Source organism: Streptopelia decaocto (assembly GCF_964273445.1).
Source record: "Streptopelia decaocto genome assembly, chromosome: 11".
Classification (NCBI taxonomy): Eukaryota; Metazoa; Chordata; class Aves; order Columbiformes; family Columbidae; genus Streptopelia; species Streptopelia decaocto.
Window position 1 is genome coordinate 5,057,902 of NC_138666.1, and position 16,171 is coordinate 5,074,072.

At 50.9% G+C, this 16,171-nt stretch overlaps 1 protein-coding gene across 19 annotated transcripts in view; it reads right to left on the reverse strand.

Moving 5' to 3' along the window:
• The window catches only part of LOC309444598 (uncharacterized protein), an 82,904-nt gene that overhangs the window by 11,304 nt on the left and 55,429 nt on the right, over positions 1 to 16,171 (reverse strand). For 11 of the 19 annotated variants that reach the window (XR_014185086.1, XR_014185087.1, XR_014185088.1 and 8 more), the window contains exon 3: positions 14,570 to 14,961. Coding sequence is in view for 9 of the 19 variants with exons in the window: in XM_082062565.1 (XP_081918691.1) it covers positions 14,570 to 14,961 (392 nt within the window). In the remaining 10 variants the exon portion in view is untranslated. Of the gene's footprint in view, positions 1 to 13,297; positions 13,417 to 14,569; positions 15,985 to 16,171 lie in introns of those variants that run through there. The other 8 variants (XR_014185092.1, XM_082062569.1, XM_082062567.1 and 5 more) reach the window with 3 other exon arrangements.

A 16,171-nucleotide genomic window follows, 5' to 3' on the forward strand; every position in this document is an offset into this window, starting at 1 on the left:
TTCCCCACGTGCATGGCAGGTGAGGGGGTTTTAGAGGCACAACAACTCTAGGATGTTCAGTGCAAGGAGGGTCCCCACTGGACCCCCGCCCCAGAAGCGCCACAGGGGGAGGCACGTGGCTGCACGGAGCAGCGTCTGCCTTGGGCACGAGTTGGCGGAGCGGCCGTACGTGTCCGAGCAGCCCTGCCTGCCCAAGCCACCGCAGCCCTGCCAGCCCTGCGGACCAGCGCACCTCTCCTCTGTCCCCACGCACACATGAAGCGATTTGCTTGCAGCAGGAGAGAAGGTGCCATGTTTAGGGTGAACGTCCCCCACCCCCACCCCTTCTCTTCTCATTTAAGTGGAATCAATTGTGCCATTTCTGCTTTGCTTTTCAAAAGCAATTACTTTCATGTCATTTCTACAGACATTCACAGAGAGCAAGAGAGTGAGGGCTTGATTATCCCCCCTCCCATCCCCATCCTGTGGCTTCCGCAGTGGCGGTGAAGTATTAAATTAAATGAGGTGTCTATGGAGCGGCGATGGTTTCAGGTCAGAGGCGCTATGGAAAGCTGTATGCTGCACTGCTCCTGTATATGTAAATGGATATATTAAAACCACTGATGTCAACTTGCAGCACTCATCTCCTCTGCTCTCGGGTGATCAAAGCTGATTGCAGAGGCAATTACTGCAAAGGAAAAGAAAATCACGGCCTCCTGCTCATCCCTGAGCTACCGGAGTTTAATTGCTTAGTGTAGCTGAAGCTGCCTCTCCATCTCCCTGGTGTGTGCACACATGTGGGAGCAGCACACGCCATGGAACACGGACAGGAATGGACATTTTTGGGGCTGGGCAGTGAGAAGCACCCCAAGCAGGGGAAGACCACAACATGAAAAATAACGATGCTTAAAAATGAATTAAACCACTACAGCAGACAGGGCTGTATCCTAGCAAGCTGCTGGATCGATAACACAGGCTGAAAATCAGGGCAGCATAATACATGCCCATTAGACAGCCCCTCTCATTCTCTACTCTTTGGTCCTAGATTCACAGTGAGACTCCTTCAGTCTTTTACAGGCTACAGCTAATCAGGCTCCCAAATCCTTGTGACATAGATCAGAATCGTGACGCCTGTTTTACAGCTGAAACGATCTGAAAGAAAGGTATCGGTGCCTGCCCGAAGTCCCGACTCCTCACCCTGGTCTTGCCTCCGTATTTCACGTGCGCTTTGCATGAGCACCAGCAAAGGCAGGGGACATCGCGGTGTAACCACAGTGCTCGACCAAGTCCCGTCAGCAGCGTTCAGAAACCAGCCCGAGCTGTCAGCTGCGCCGGGTGACCCGGTGCTGCCCAGACCACAGCTGTGGGTTCGAACGGCTCCTGTTGGTGAAGCACAGAGAGCGGGGTGAAGCTGGCGCCTCCCCATGTGCATCCCACCCTTGTCCCCGTGTGCATCCCACCCGCCTCCTGCACTCCCGTGTCCCTGAACCGCACACCAACATCCCTTCACGTGTGGTGCCCAGTCCCCTGCAAAGCAGATGGCGTCAGTGATACAAGGGGTGTTGAGGGACGGTCACGGGTGTCCTCAAGACCCCTGATGCTTCTCTGTGACCGCAAGCACCGCTGTGGAAGTAGTGGCACCACTCACACCAGGCAATAGAGACCCCAAGAATCTGCCTTCTGCTGTAATGGAGTTCTCTCTAATGGCTCCCATCCCTGTTCAGCCTGAGTGGGGCCGAGTGGCTCCCTGGGACAGCTGTCCTCCCCAGGGAAGGACAGACAGACAGAGAAAAATGAATGCTGCAATACATGGTCAGAACAACATCCAGCAGCAATTCCCTCTCTAAGGCAGATGAACGGAAACACCTAATGACAAGGGCAGCTCTGCCATCCCATGACTGCATTTGGGAACCACCTGCCACTAAGTGTTTACAAAATTGTAAGTGCTAAGTTACTTTTTCTTCTGAATATTTGACCCTTGAGGGTTTCACTTTTGCACTTTTCTCCTGAAGCACTGGAAAGTGAAGTATAATTTTTTTAAACTGCAGACAAAGCCTGGGACTGTGTTCTTCCTGCCTGATTCTACAACTGGAGCTTCAAAAAACCCACAAGAAAATCATGAAACCCAGAAGGAAATCCTGTGATCTGCTCAGGCTGCAGGAACGCCGGGAGCCCAGGGCAGCGCCTGCCCAGGGCCGGGCTCTGCCTCGCGTTCTCCTCCCTGCCTCACCAATCTCTATTTTCAGCCCAAGGATGTAATTCTTTTTTTTTTTTTATGAGCTGCCTGTCTCTTTTTGTTTAGCCCAGAGTGCTCAGAGCCCTTCCCCCACCTCCTTTGCCACTGCTGCTGCTGGTTTTATTCAATTCAACACTTGAGGGAACTGCAGATGAAATGTCTCTGAATCTAAATTGCCAGCGATAGATCTAACAGCCTTTTTCCCGCTCTCCTCCCCAAACTCCCCGCAGACTGAACGCTCCGGCGTGGCGTCTGTGCCCTGCTGGGCAGAGCAGCGTCAGGATGGGGCAGCGGAGCAGCTCATGGCGACGCCCGAGCGGTGCCAGCCCGGGACGGGTGCTGGGGCAGAGCCCAAACGAGCCCGACAGGCCCCTGCACAGGCACATCACGTCCCGCTCATGGCCACCTGCACAGGGCCCTGCGGACAATCACAACACGTGTTTTGCAAAGCATGAGCACTCGCTGCACTCTCCTGGTGTCCTGCATGCCAGGAGCTGATGCCCTGAGCTGCGCACAGGCTGCAGCAGCCTCAGCTGCACAGACACCCCAGCAAAGCAGCCCGGGTCTGTGGGGACAGCGGCTGAACAGCCGCTCACAGCCTGGGACTGTGCACCAGGCTCCGTGAAGAGCCCAGGGAGCAAATCCTGATCACAGCTCTGCAACCACAGCCCGGGGAGTGAATCCTGATCACGGGTCTGCAACCACAGCCCAGGGAGTGAATCCTGATCACGGCTCTGCAACCACAGCCCAGGGAGCGAATCCTGATCACAGCTCTGCAACCACAGCCCAGGGAGCGAATCCTGATCACAGCTCTGCAACCACAGCCCAGGGAGCGAATCCTGATCACGGCTCTGCAACCACAGCCCGGGGAGTGAATCCTGATCACAGCTCTGCAACCACAGCCCAGGGAGCGAATCCTGATCACAGCTCTGCAACCACAGCCCAGGGAGCGAATCCTGATCACGGCTCTGCAACCACAGCCCGGGGAGTGAATCCTGATCACGGGTCTGCAACCACAGCCCAGGGAGCGAATCCTGATCACGGCTCTGCAACCACAGCCCAGGGAGTGAATCCTGATCACAGCTCTGCAACCACAGCCTGGGGAGCAAATCCTGATCACGGGTCTGCAACCACAGCCTGGGGAGCAAATCCTGATCACGGGTCTGCAACCACAGCCCGGGGAGCGAATCCTGATCACAGCTCTGCAACCACAGCCCGGGGAGTGAATCCTGATCACAGCTCTGCAACCACAGCCTGGGGAGCAAATCCTGATCATGGGTCTGCAACCACAGCCCGGGGAGCAAATCCTGATCACGGGTCTGCAACCACAGCCTGGGGAGCAAATCCTGATCACGGGTCTGCAACCACAGCCCGGGGAGCGAATCCTGATCACAGCTCTGCAACCACAGCCCGGGGAGTGAATCCTGATCACAGCTCTGCAACCACAGCCCGGGGAGTGAATCCTGATCACAGCTCTGCAACCACAGCCTGGGGAGCAAATCCTGATCATGGGTCTGCAACCACAGCCCGGGGAGCAAATCCTGATCACGGGTCTGCAACCCCAGCCCAGGAGCTGCGTGCTGGGAGGCTGTGGGTGCTGAACCGGCAGCCAAGGGTAGAGGAGTCACCAGCCTGAGCCAGTGGTCACTGTCATTGCCCCAGGAGACGGGAAACTGCTTTTTTCTGGGTGGGAAACAACCCCATCCCAAAGACCTGAAACTGGCTTGGGTACAGAACTACCCCTACAGTCACACAAACACACAGATAAATGCCATCACCTTTGCTGATGGGGAAATTAAATGCTTTTTGCCCTTTGGCTGCAAAGAAAAATATTAAAATGTAGGCAGAATACTATTGAAACAATAAATATCTTTTTCAGAGTGTGGAGACAGAAAGTAAAATATTAACTATATGAGGTATGAAATACTTCATGAATCTCAAAAGCCTGGCAATTGTGAAACCTAAAGACGACAGCTTAAAAGTGTCAACTTTGCAATTTCAATATTATTTTAAGAAGACTAGTTGGTGTGTTTGTTCCACAACTGTAACCAACACCCATTTTCACTCAGATATTAAGAAACTCCACTGACCTCTACCCTGCTCCCCAGGTCCTTCAGTCCTATCTGAAATTCATTCGTGATGCACAGATGGTCAGTATAAAAACCTCCCTCATAATAAAAGCATATGTTGAGAACAAAAGCAAATAAATGGGGTATAACAATAAACACACCAAGAGGCATCATGCTGACTGCATTATAGATTTTCCTATTTAATTAAAAGAAAATCTGCCTTTGGGTATCTGTCATGAGAACAGAGTCCTGCAGTGGAATCCGCAGCCGATCTCGGGTCTGTCACCGCCGGTCGCTGCCGCGTCCGCGCTCCCGGGTGGGCCCGGACCTGTGGCTGGTGGCACGGGGGGACCGCGGCGGGGGGGCCGGGGGCCGTGGGGAAGCTGAGAGCCCCACGGTACGTGGCCGCCCGTCACCCAGCAGTACAACGGTTGAGTTACGATGCTGAGCAGACCAGCCTGTCACAGCATCTCATTCCAGTGTCATCTAAAAGGTCAACAACACAGAGGTGGCTCTCTCAGCTAACATGAGGGCAAAGGGGCAGGATTTCAGACTCAAACAGGTTTGCTGTGCAGTTATCGATTGGCCTTTTATTTCTCCTTCAGCAAAACCTGCTTTCTTTTTCATCTTGAGGTAAAAGTTTGGAAAAAGCAGTTTGGCAGCAAAGCAATGCAAAACAGAAAAGAATACATAACTTTTTTGAGGTGATCATCACACTTCAGTCAGTGTACCTGGGCACAGAACTTGGGAAGTTTTGGTTATGAAATCTTTATATTTTACACTGGAATGCTGGCTCATTTCCCCCTTGCCATAGGCACGTAACTGCTCACGCCAGCAGCCTGGTGGCTCCCGCAATGTTGCTGCCAAGCTCCAAGCCTCAGTGATCTCTGCTGGAAGATCATTGACACAAAAATCACCTCAGTGCTAAGTGTCCAGGTGAGGAACATCAACGAAAAAGGCCTCTCTACAGCAGCTGGTTTTTGTGTTGTTACTGATGCCAGAAGACAGTCCTGTTCTTCATTTAGACAGACTGTTCTTCATTTAGAAAGATAAATTCTTTATCACAAGTCCTTTTAAAAAGAGAGTAAAATTATCTTGTCAGAGGTATATTCGATGTTTTTAAGCTTAAGCACCCGTCAGTAGCAATTAATTTGACCAGTTTCTCCATAACACTTTTGGTGTCAAACACAGACCTTCTGGGGTCTCCATTAAGGGTAGCTGTCGTGCCTTTCTAACAGTGGCTACCATATTAGTACAAGGTTGTATTATTATAATAGTATGACTGTCTTCACTGGAGCAGGTGTGAACTCCCATCTGCTCCAGGGCCCAACCGCATGGCTGCGGACACATCCCGCTGCCACCTGCGCTGAGACACGGCACACCCAGGAACTGCCCTGCAAAACCTCACCGAAAATCCTTATCAATCCTCTGGAGATTTCCCTGAGGAAACAAATTACCCAGCTCTTCTCCAAGGAAACACCTGAGACACAATCATGAGGAAAGTGGAATATTTGATCCAGGTGGCCATATCACCCCTGCTGTTTGTGGAAGGGCTGTGAAGTCGGGCTGATGCTGTTCACTGGAGAACAAGAACATGCAGAAAACCACAGGTGAAGGCTGTGACTTGTGAAGTTGGTGCCAACACATTTGTGGTTTGCTCTAGGGACAACTGAGGCACACCTGTCAACAGTGAGTACCCCATTATGTCCTGATGAAGAAATACACGGTGTTTATAAACCCTGTAAAAGAACCCTGTGTTACGGACATGTTGCAGACATGATGCAGAACCCGCTTCACCCACCACTGCGGCTCTGGCTTAGCAAGAACACAAAACCCAGCTCAAGCCTCCTGGCCAGACTCTGTGAGCCGTCTCCCAAAAACCGCCCGCCACATCCAGGTGCTCAACGGAGCCTCCCGATTCCGCAGCCCAGCAGAGCCCTGAGGAAAACAGGAAAACCAGCTCTGCTGGGTGACAGGGTGTCCGCACGTGCTCACCGAGCTCTCTGCAGATCCCCTGCTCCTGCACCCCAGGCATTCCTTGTCCTGAGCCTGATTTGCTGCTGAGATAACGTGACTCAGGCTCAAGAAAACAGACAGGGTGTCCAGACCACCAGCAAAAAGCTTCAGGTCAGCACAACACAGCAAAGACATGACACCAGCACTGGGGCTGCAAGACACTGTCAAACACCGGCTGAGCAGAGCGCCACAGGGCCCCTGGTACCAAACACCCACGGGCAGCGCTGCGGCACGGGCTGCTCCCCAGAACATCACCGGCCGTTGCTGACGGGAGTTTTAGAGGCAAGATGAGAAGATATCACACGGATGAAAGAAGCAGATAGGAGGAAAACCTTAACCTCACTCTACAAATCATCACAGCTTTGCCAAAATAAAATCAGAGCTAAATCCTCCTGCTGCATACCTTCCTCCTCTGGAAGCCATTCCAGCACAGACATTTTTTCATTAGCTGCAAACTCTGCACACGTGAGGGAGAGACTGCAGCACAATATCTGCACAAGAGCGCTCGTGCCACGGAAATGTCGGTGCCGAGAAGCACCAAGGTCACACGGTGTGTCCAGCACCCGGAACGGCACCGGCTCTGAGGAAAGCTCAGAATGGCTCTTGGTTCATTAGGCTTTGCCTGAGGGGTTTTCTCCAATATTATCTACAAACAAATTCTGGCTTCTTGTTACTCACAGTTCCACACGTGCAATGCAAAAAGGTGAAAGGGAAGGTTTACCCAGCGTCATTTTTAAATATTCTAAGACAATTCAGATATGTTTTTAAAATCCGTCAGACATCCTGTGCAGAAAGTCACCTTAAACAAGAACACTGAAAAAACTCTGTTAATACAGCAACATCTCTTTTCAGCACAGAAATTTTACATCAACGTTGGCACAGTCTGTGCATAATGACACGCAGCAGAACACACGGTGCAATTTCCTTCCCCCCCGGCACCCACGCTCATTCCCCCGCAGCTGCCTCTTTCTCCCGGCTTTATGACCCCGATGAGATGAGCTCTCACTGGTTTTTTCCTTGTTACATTTTGATATTTCAAAGCATGGCCTGCTTCTCACTCCCATCTCCCCGCTCCACATTATTAATGAATTGGAAAGCAGACATCATTAGTTTTTGGAGACCATTTCTTTTAAAATTTACAGAACCCTTCATCTGAATCCCCAGAGCCAGTCTGCTGTTCTCATCTTAGAATCTTATTAGCATCATATCTCCTGGATCCTGCCACGCAAACTGCATTGCTATGCACTTTCTAGCACTTGACCCTTTTGCGGACGGAATTAATTTCCTCTTTGAAGACAGAGCAGCACGCTGTTGTTCTTGTTAAAGAAAGAAAACTTGAGCTAGAAGACAGGAAACAAGCAGAGGATTTTCCCAGTTAAATACAGGCCACTATAAGGTTTTATAAAGGCAGATTAGGAATGAGAAAGAATGGTTGAAAGAAATAACAGACTGATGATACTTTATTAACAGAAACATCTTCCAAAAGAGTATGTGAATAAACCCACCGACAATACTCCCTGGGAAATTCTGGCTCTCTGGCGTGCTCCTTTCCAGCAGCACTGTCTTTGTCTACATCCTCCTTCTGGTTTTGTATGCAAAGTACCTTCAGACTTATTATATGAGTAATAAAAGGAACAAGAATTTGCTTCCTGCCTGGGACAATGAAAAGGTGCCCAAGCTGTATTTGAAGTGCATAAAGAAAAACAGCCCCAGTAAAAAGAGATCTTTCCCTAAAAGCATATGATATTCAGCACCCCAAGCATATTGATGTCATTACTACTGTCCCCCCTCAAAAGGCACAACATTCCTAACCTGGAGTAAATTAGAAAACTTGGTGTGTTTGCTGCTCAGTTGGCGCTATTTCTAGTTCCATAGGACTGCTGGAACTAAAGAACTTTCCTCATCTGCATTGTTTTTACAGTTGTGGTTCTGCTGCCTAGCTTTAGCAGCAATCCTCACTATGGCTGCTGCAGAGGAAATTCCTTAGGATGAAGGCTTCGTCCTTGCCACAAAATCATCGGGAATACGTTAATGAAGAACTGCAGAAGTTTATCTTTAAGTTACTTCTTGCAAAAATACAAAGCCAAAGAGAACAGAACAGCAATGCAAGTCTTAAACCTTCTCTATCGGCAAAGCTGCCAGGCTGGACTCGGGAACCAGAGAGGGTCCTGGGCGGTTCAGACAGCTGGAAGATGGGTGGGTCAGCAGTTTAAATCAACAGTTGACTGGATCGCTCTTTTTCTCAGGGCTGTGCAGCCATCCCAGTGAAAGGAGCAGAGGGATCCAGCCGGTCTCAGCCACACCAGGAAGCCACAACTCCCAGACAGTCACCCTGTGAACATCAGGGAGTCTAAACAAAGAGGAAAACCTCCAAAGCCAGCTGGGGAGTGGATGCAGGGCAACCGTTCCCCTCTGCACACATCTGCCCCGTCCCCCCAGCCAGCCCAGCAGCCAGCTCTGGGCTGGTCTTTGCTGTGAAGCTTGGTTCTGCCTGGCTTAGCTCACACAGCGCCCAGTCCGGATAACTGCACCCAGGCGTCTCTCTCCAGCACACATCAGAGAAGGTCACTAGTTCCTGGTCAAAGAGCCAGACCCAGCAACCACATCACCTGTCCTTCCCCTCCTGCCTCCCCACGGCCCAGAACAGCAGACTGCTGAGGCACGACGAGTTCCTGGGCACCAGGTCCTCAGACAGCGCCAGGAAGGTGCCTTGTTGTGTGTGGAAACCCCAGATGTTTCTTACAGGCTGCTGTAATAGTGGGTGAGTATCGTGTCCATCATCTTATCCTCTACTGTGTCCTCCAAAAGAGCACAAGGAGAACTGCTGGAGAACTGTGACTCACTCTGTTCTTCTCATTTACAACTCGCCTTCTGAAAACATGGGGGATGTTCGTGCAGAATTCATCAGGCAAATGGTGTTCGCAGCAGCAGGAGTGCCAGACACAGACTGGCAGAGAGCTTATGAATAGCACGATGAATGATCTACAGCACAAGCCATGGGCAAGAGCTCGCCATTAGTCTGGGGCCTGGTAATGCACTCCTCAAGTCCATTACTCACCAATCCATCAGGCAACCTGCTACAAGACAGAGAGATTCCAGCACTTCTAAATCTGTAACGCAATGGCTGGCAGCCTGCACTACATGCCCTAGGTTACAAGGGCACGGAGGAAGACAATTCATTTTGTGTCATAGCCAGTATTTCTTCTTCTCCTTTTCTGTGTGTACTTAAGAAATGGACCTTCTATTATCTGCAGATTAATAGCCAGGAGAATGCTCCGGTGTCTCCGTTCTCATTTACTATTGGGGAAGGCTTTGAGAATGCTGAACCCTTGCCGTTTTCATTAGCTGGACTAAGTGTGAAAATATGCATGAGAACAGACGTGATTTCTTGATTTAAAAATAGTGTCTGCAGTGGAACTATTTTATAAAAATACTACAGTTACAAGACACTATCAGAACACTAGATATGGCAGAATTAAGGTTGCTAGCATAATGTGGGCCCTTCAGTATAGGAACATGTTGTGGACTCCAGCACACGATCATGCGCTGTCCTGCACTTGCTCATTAACAATGTGCACAGAAATCTCATCAGTGTTTCCTTTTCTCTTGCACGACTTAGTGTGTGGCTCCAACTTGCATTTAGTGCACACTTTTCAAACCTCACGTAAACATTGTTATTAATCTCCTGATGGGAATTTCTACGTCGTTCATCATTATCTAAATTCTCCAGGATCATTGCCTCATCTCAGCAACCCCGCGAGGAAAAGGTTTTATTATCAGCACTTTACAAATGCTGAATAGAGGCAGAGAGAGATACAAGCACTAGATGTGTCCTCTCATTTTAGGTGCTTGATTCGAGGTGTCTAGTTCTGATTTGTGAAGCACTTAACAACTTTATGGCATTTCCTATGTTTCAAGTAGAACTGTGAGTGCTCAGCAATTCTACAAAGAAACACCATCACGTTCCAAGCTGAAAACTTTGAAGATAAGGACAATTAGGGGTCCTGGTCTGTACACTGTCTCCAAATCTTTACCTTGAAGCACAGAGGCTTCCATGTTTTTCAAGGAAACATCTGTAACGTTTTGCCCCAAATCTCGAACAAGTCATTTATTTTTTTTTTTCTTTTAAAATAATTTTGGCAAACCTGTTTTTTTTCCCAGAAATATTAAAGAAAAAATAATGCAAAGACAAAAATGAATGTAGAAAATTTCAGGTTTAAAGTGAGTAAAGAAGTGGCAAACAAGCAGAAAGAGAATCTTTCAATGGAAAATGTCAATACTATCTTTATGTGACAATACAGGTTAATATTTACACTGAAATTAAACACAGAAACTTCAAACATTAAAATGTAAATAGGAAATTAACTTTGAATACATAGTTCTAGGCACACATTTAACCTTACCTTGCCACAGTCGAAGTCTGTAGTAATGAACATAGCAAAAGCCTCCCTGTTTTCCTCCTTAGCCCTGTTCTCGCCAGCCACAGCTGCCTGGACATCTGTTTTAACTGAGATATCTATTTAGGACTGAGTAGAAACGGGAAATGCTACTTGTGTCCAACATGGGCAGATTCATGTTGCAGTAAGCACCTTAAATTTCTCATTTCATGGCTTTTGACCACCCACATTTGCAGTTCCAAATCACTGACATATTTTGGTTTGTTTTCTGTTTTTGGAATTAGCCTGGCAGTAACAGAGAACAGGGTCACAGTCACCTCCGTGAGCTCCTCTGCATCCCTGTCCCCGCCCAGACCCATCCCCGCAGGGTCTCGCCATGGGTTTCTGCTCCTGAGTCCCAAAGGTTCCTGCTCTGAAACTCAAAGGTTTAGGCTCTTGAGTCTCAATGTTTCTGCTCCCGTGTCTAGTGCTTTCTGCCATGCTTTGTGCAGGAGGAGCTGTGGCCGGTTCCCGCTGCAGCGGTGCCGGAGCAGCCATAGCCGTGCTGGGCTCTACACACTGCCCAGGGACCCGTGCTGCTCCTCTCCAAGTTCTGTCCGCACCATTCCTGGTCGCTCACTGCACTGAAAACACCACTGCGTGTATTCCCCGATGACTTCCACAACTTCACAATGGAAGGACCTGACTTGAGGGTGTAAACGACTAATGTAAAATGGATCAATCCAAAGTGACAGTCTGTGTAGCATACAGACCAGCATACTTCAGAAAAGAAACAACCCTGTCTTATGGGACAGAGGTGCTTCTGTTGGCTCCTGCCACAGTATGAATTACTCAAATGGCTTTGGACAGGAGTGGTCCATTCCCACTCTTTGCATCCTTTCCCCGGTCCCAAGCTCTCTCACTGCTCAGGAGCTGCTGCTGCCCCACCACGACACTCCTCTTCCCTTCGGGACTCCCAGCCAGACGCCACCAGGGAACCTCATCTCCGGCTCTAACACCAGCGCTGGGCTGCTCCAGGCAAAGCCCTGTCCGAAGAGGGGGGCAGTGTGCTAGTGGTGAGCAGACACGGAGCGTGAACAAGAGATGCTGTTTCTGGATCTCAGCGGCGCCTGTGTAGCTGGCAGCCCTTCTCTCCAAGCCAAGGCGAGATGTGACTGAGCCAAGTGGCCGGTGAGCGTGCGGCCATCTGTATCCCGCAGGACACAGGCAGCGGATGCCCCTGCAGCTGCGGGTGACACAGTCAGTGTTCTGGGAGCTGCATCGCTGCTGCCTGCTCTGACCTGAGCTGCCAGGCTTCAAAGCCCCAAGGAGATGCCTCGGGCTGTCTTAACCCTCATCAAGATGTTCAGCTGCCGTGACTTGTGCTCCAGATTCTAAGTGTGGAGAACTGTGCGTGAACCCAGTACACGGGCTGTGTCTTGGAAAGAGGAGGCGCAGCAATAGCCATTTCTGCAGGCTAAAATATGCTAATGTTCACAGCACACAGATCATACGCAGATATGTAATCTCCACCTTTTGCATTCTCTGTCCTTGTCCCTTGCTCTTTGCATTTGCTCCCAAACAAGGGAGTCGAAACTGTAAAGAATGACTCAAGGCATCTGTGAACACAGAATTAACAAAATAAGCAGGCCCGTTATGCAAAGTGGCTACTCGGTAATCAGCCACAAGATGATATTTGTGAATCGTGCTATACAGAATCATGCTGTACAGTCTCATGTCACTGGATCTTTGGCTCTATTGAGCCCAGGTCCGGTGGTCTGACTGCCACCCTAGTTTTATCTAGACCAAGAACAAAGGAACTGCACATTACAGCCTATCTGTCTGACTGGTGTTCATTGTATATGTTTTCTCTGTCCTACAAGTGATTGGCTTGCTTCCTTTTAAAGCCTGCAGTCAGCTTTAATCTACTTAGCTGGGATTAATAAGAGATTTGTTAAAGATTTAAAGATTTTACACACTTTGCTTACAACTGTTGTTATCTAAAACCATCAGGCAATAAGCCCCATGCAGACAAGCCGCTGTTAATGTCAGGCACATCCATCAGGTGTGCCCAGGCAGGTAAGCCAATGCTGATGGCCAGTGCTGGCAGCCTGGTGCCCTTGTGGGCCGGCTCAGAAAGCAGCACTCGGACCCCTGCACCATGCCCTGCTGTGCAAAGCTGAGCGAGAAAGGCGGACAAAGCTGGCAGCTCAGAACGTGGGTCACGACATGGGCATCAACAGCGCACACTGTCACAGAGCTCAGCGCTGGCAGGAGAGGAACATCAGAGCACCTGTCCCAGCCCGGCACGCTGCCCGCTGCCGCACGCCTTGCCAGGAGGTGTGAGGAGGGACTGGAGTGCTGCTGGTTGCCTGTTACTGTATCCCACCGCTTAAACCAGCGCTGTGACTTGAGGAACTTAAGGTGGCAGAGGTGACATGATTCTTTAAAACAAGGACTCTACATTGGGTGTGGGAACTCTCCTTGGTGGAAATTACACCAGGCGATGTCAGTAGGTACAGGGCTAACCTGTGCTCTGCCCCGTGTGGAGAAGCCTGAGCTCACAGATCTTCTGGATGAGTGTTTCAGACACTTACCTCCATCGTGGTGAGATGGAGAAGTGCAGAGAACAGCTGGGGAGGTCTGGAGGAGGGACCTGCAGGAGGACGCCGGGGAAGCAGCAGGGTCTGGGGGCTGCGCGCTGCTCAGCTGGCACACCCACCGCCTCAATAAACACAGGCTGTGAATGAGTGACACTGTGTGAGGGATTCCCCATGCTATTGCCCTTGTTACTTGACCTACAAAGACCAGAAAATCTTGTCTGGTGGACACGGAAGTTTCAGTGCATATGCCAGATAAGCTTTCATTGTCCCTCCCCAAAGAATCCCTAAATACAGAGCTCAGGACATTCACCAGCTCTCAGTGCAGCACCAAAAGCAAAAGAGAATGTTCACGAGTTTTGGCGGTTTTATAAAAATACCAAAGAGCAACCTGTAGCTAGAAGGGCCTGGCACTGCTGCTCCCCAGAACATCTGCCAGTCTCCAGAACACCCACTGGTCCCCAGAACACCTGCCGGTCCCCAGAACACCCACCGTCAGTGACACCCCAGCTACACCTGTGGCCGCAGGCACCAGGTCAAGGCACCAAACCGAGCGGTCAGAAGCAAAAGCTGCTTTGGGCTCTGGATGTACTGCTGCCTCTCACTTGTCGAGACAGAAGATGTGCTGGTTTTGCCTTCCTTGCACCTTGTGCAGAGGGTTCTTTTGTATTCACACACCAGGACTCCCACAGGCACAGGTACAGGCAGAGTTTATAATTCAGTGCTTTGCACTGGAGATCTTCAGTAGCACACAAAGACTCACGTTATTTTGAAACCGATTGCAAGTGAGAGATTCATCAGTTCAGACAGTAACAACAAAAACTTGTTTTGAAACTAGAGAGAAACACATACAGTTTTTGCAACTGAAATGCATATTCTCAGTAAAACCAAATGACATTTTCTTGCCCAAAAGCCCTTTCAGGAACCTCCCAGAGCTCAGGAAGGCTGACAGAGCTGCCCTGACCCCCAAGCTCACCCACCTTGCTGCTCCTCACTGGACACTGCCCGGAGCGGGCAGGCTGTGGTCGCACCCCGTGCCACACCGTGGGCATTGCCACGGGCACCACCATGGTCGCACACCACGCCCCACCACAGGCATTGCCACGGGCACCGTCACGATCACACACTGCAGCCACACCACAGGTATTGCCACAGGCACCGCCACAGTCACACACCGCGGCCACACCGCAGGCACCACCACGCCACAGCTTCCCATGTGCCGGTTCGGGTATCGCTCACCCTCGCCCTGTGCAGGCAGTTCAGAGCAGCGGTGTCCCCGTACAAACAGCCTACCTGCGTTCTCCTGCGATGCCTGATCCCCAAACACGCAGAGAAGAGGAAAAAAAAGGTAAAGTCTTGATTCCATATCTTCCAGAGGCCTTCTTGGTGCTGAAGCTGAAGGCTGCCGGCTCCGGGCAGGAGTCCCCAGGCGTCTCCGGTGGCACTGCCAGCCCTGCAGGGTCGGGGACCTTGCGGCTCCTTGAAGGTCGAGCGCAGGTCTCTCACTCGAGCACAAGTTGGCCGTGGCGCGTTGCAGATCAGCAGGAATCCCCGTGGCTGCTGAAGCTCCGAGTGCATCTCCTGGTGTGCCCGGGGACTGGGGGCTCGGGCTGAGCTCTGCTCAGGGCTCCCGCACCCAGACCAGCCCAGCGCCGCTGGAGAAGTTCGGAGGGAGCAGGTAGGGGCTTGGCAGAGGGAGAAACGCAAAATAAACCAAGGGGACAGGGTGGGAAGGGGGATTGTTTCTCATTAAGGAGCATTTGAGCTGCTGATCTCCAGGAAGACTTTGAAAAGAAAGCGCAGAGCCCTCCTGGCAGGGCAGCCAGCCCAGCTGCCCTCTCTGCGTCTCACTTTTTGTAAATTCTGGGAAACACTTTTAGACAGACACTGGCACTCATAAATTATACAACTCATTTGCATATTCCAGTCATGAGACATTATGCAAATGTAACCTGATTTGCATAATGGATTCCTCTCGTCGCTTCACTTGCTTCATGCTTTTAAAAAACAAAATGAAATAAAATGAAAGCAGGAGAAGGTGAAAGCAGCAAGTTCCCAGCGATGTCGCGTCTCCTCCCAGCCACACCGTCACTCACCCCCACCTGCCGCAGAGATTGGGGCGAGGGAGAGCGAAAGCAAAACAACAAAGCCCTCACACGCGCTATTTGTCTCATAATTACAAGGAACTAACTTTCCCCTGATTGAGATGCTTCACCCCAAGCGACGTATCTGAGCCAATTAAAGAACCGAACAGGAGCCCCGGAGCGCAGGGCTGTGACAGACAGCAACCCCGCGGGTGCTGGGGTGGGGGCCTGGGGTGCGGGACCCCCAGGAGCTGGTCCCTCTGTGCTGCCATGAGCCTTTTGTGGGGAGCAGCTTCCTTTGGGGGAACGGCTCTATTTGGGGTGACAGCTCCCTCTGGGGTGAACAGCTCCATGTGGGGTGAACAGCTCCCCTGCCTGAACTTGGACAGAGCTCATCTTCCTGAAGGGTGGAGGGAGAGGCTAGGGGAGGGGGATGCTGTGATTGTTTATAGCAAAATATAGCTGTGACATGTGGGGAGGATGAGGTGGGAGTGCCAGCCGCCCCCAGCCACACTCCAACAGGCAGCTGTCCGTCTGTCCGTCCCCGTCGGTGCTGGCTGGGCTGCAGGCTCGTCCCTGCCCCCCTGCACCAGTGAGCGCAGAGCTGTGCCAGGCGGCTGGCGTCCCTACCCTGTGGGAAAAGTTAACTGTAATTCTTCAGCTTTTAAAATCAATTAACCCGTGTGTTAATTAACGTCAAGTCGACGGGAGGAGGAGGAGGAGGGGAGAGCAGGAGGGAGGAGGGAGGAAAGAGCTGCAAGGGCGGATGGCAGCGGAGCTGGCACGGTGCCATCCATTCAGTGGCAACGCC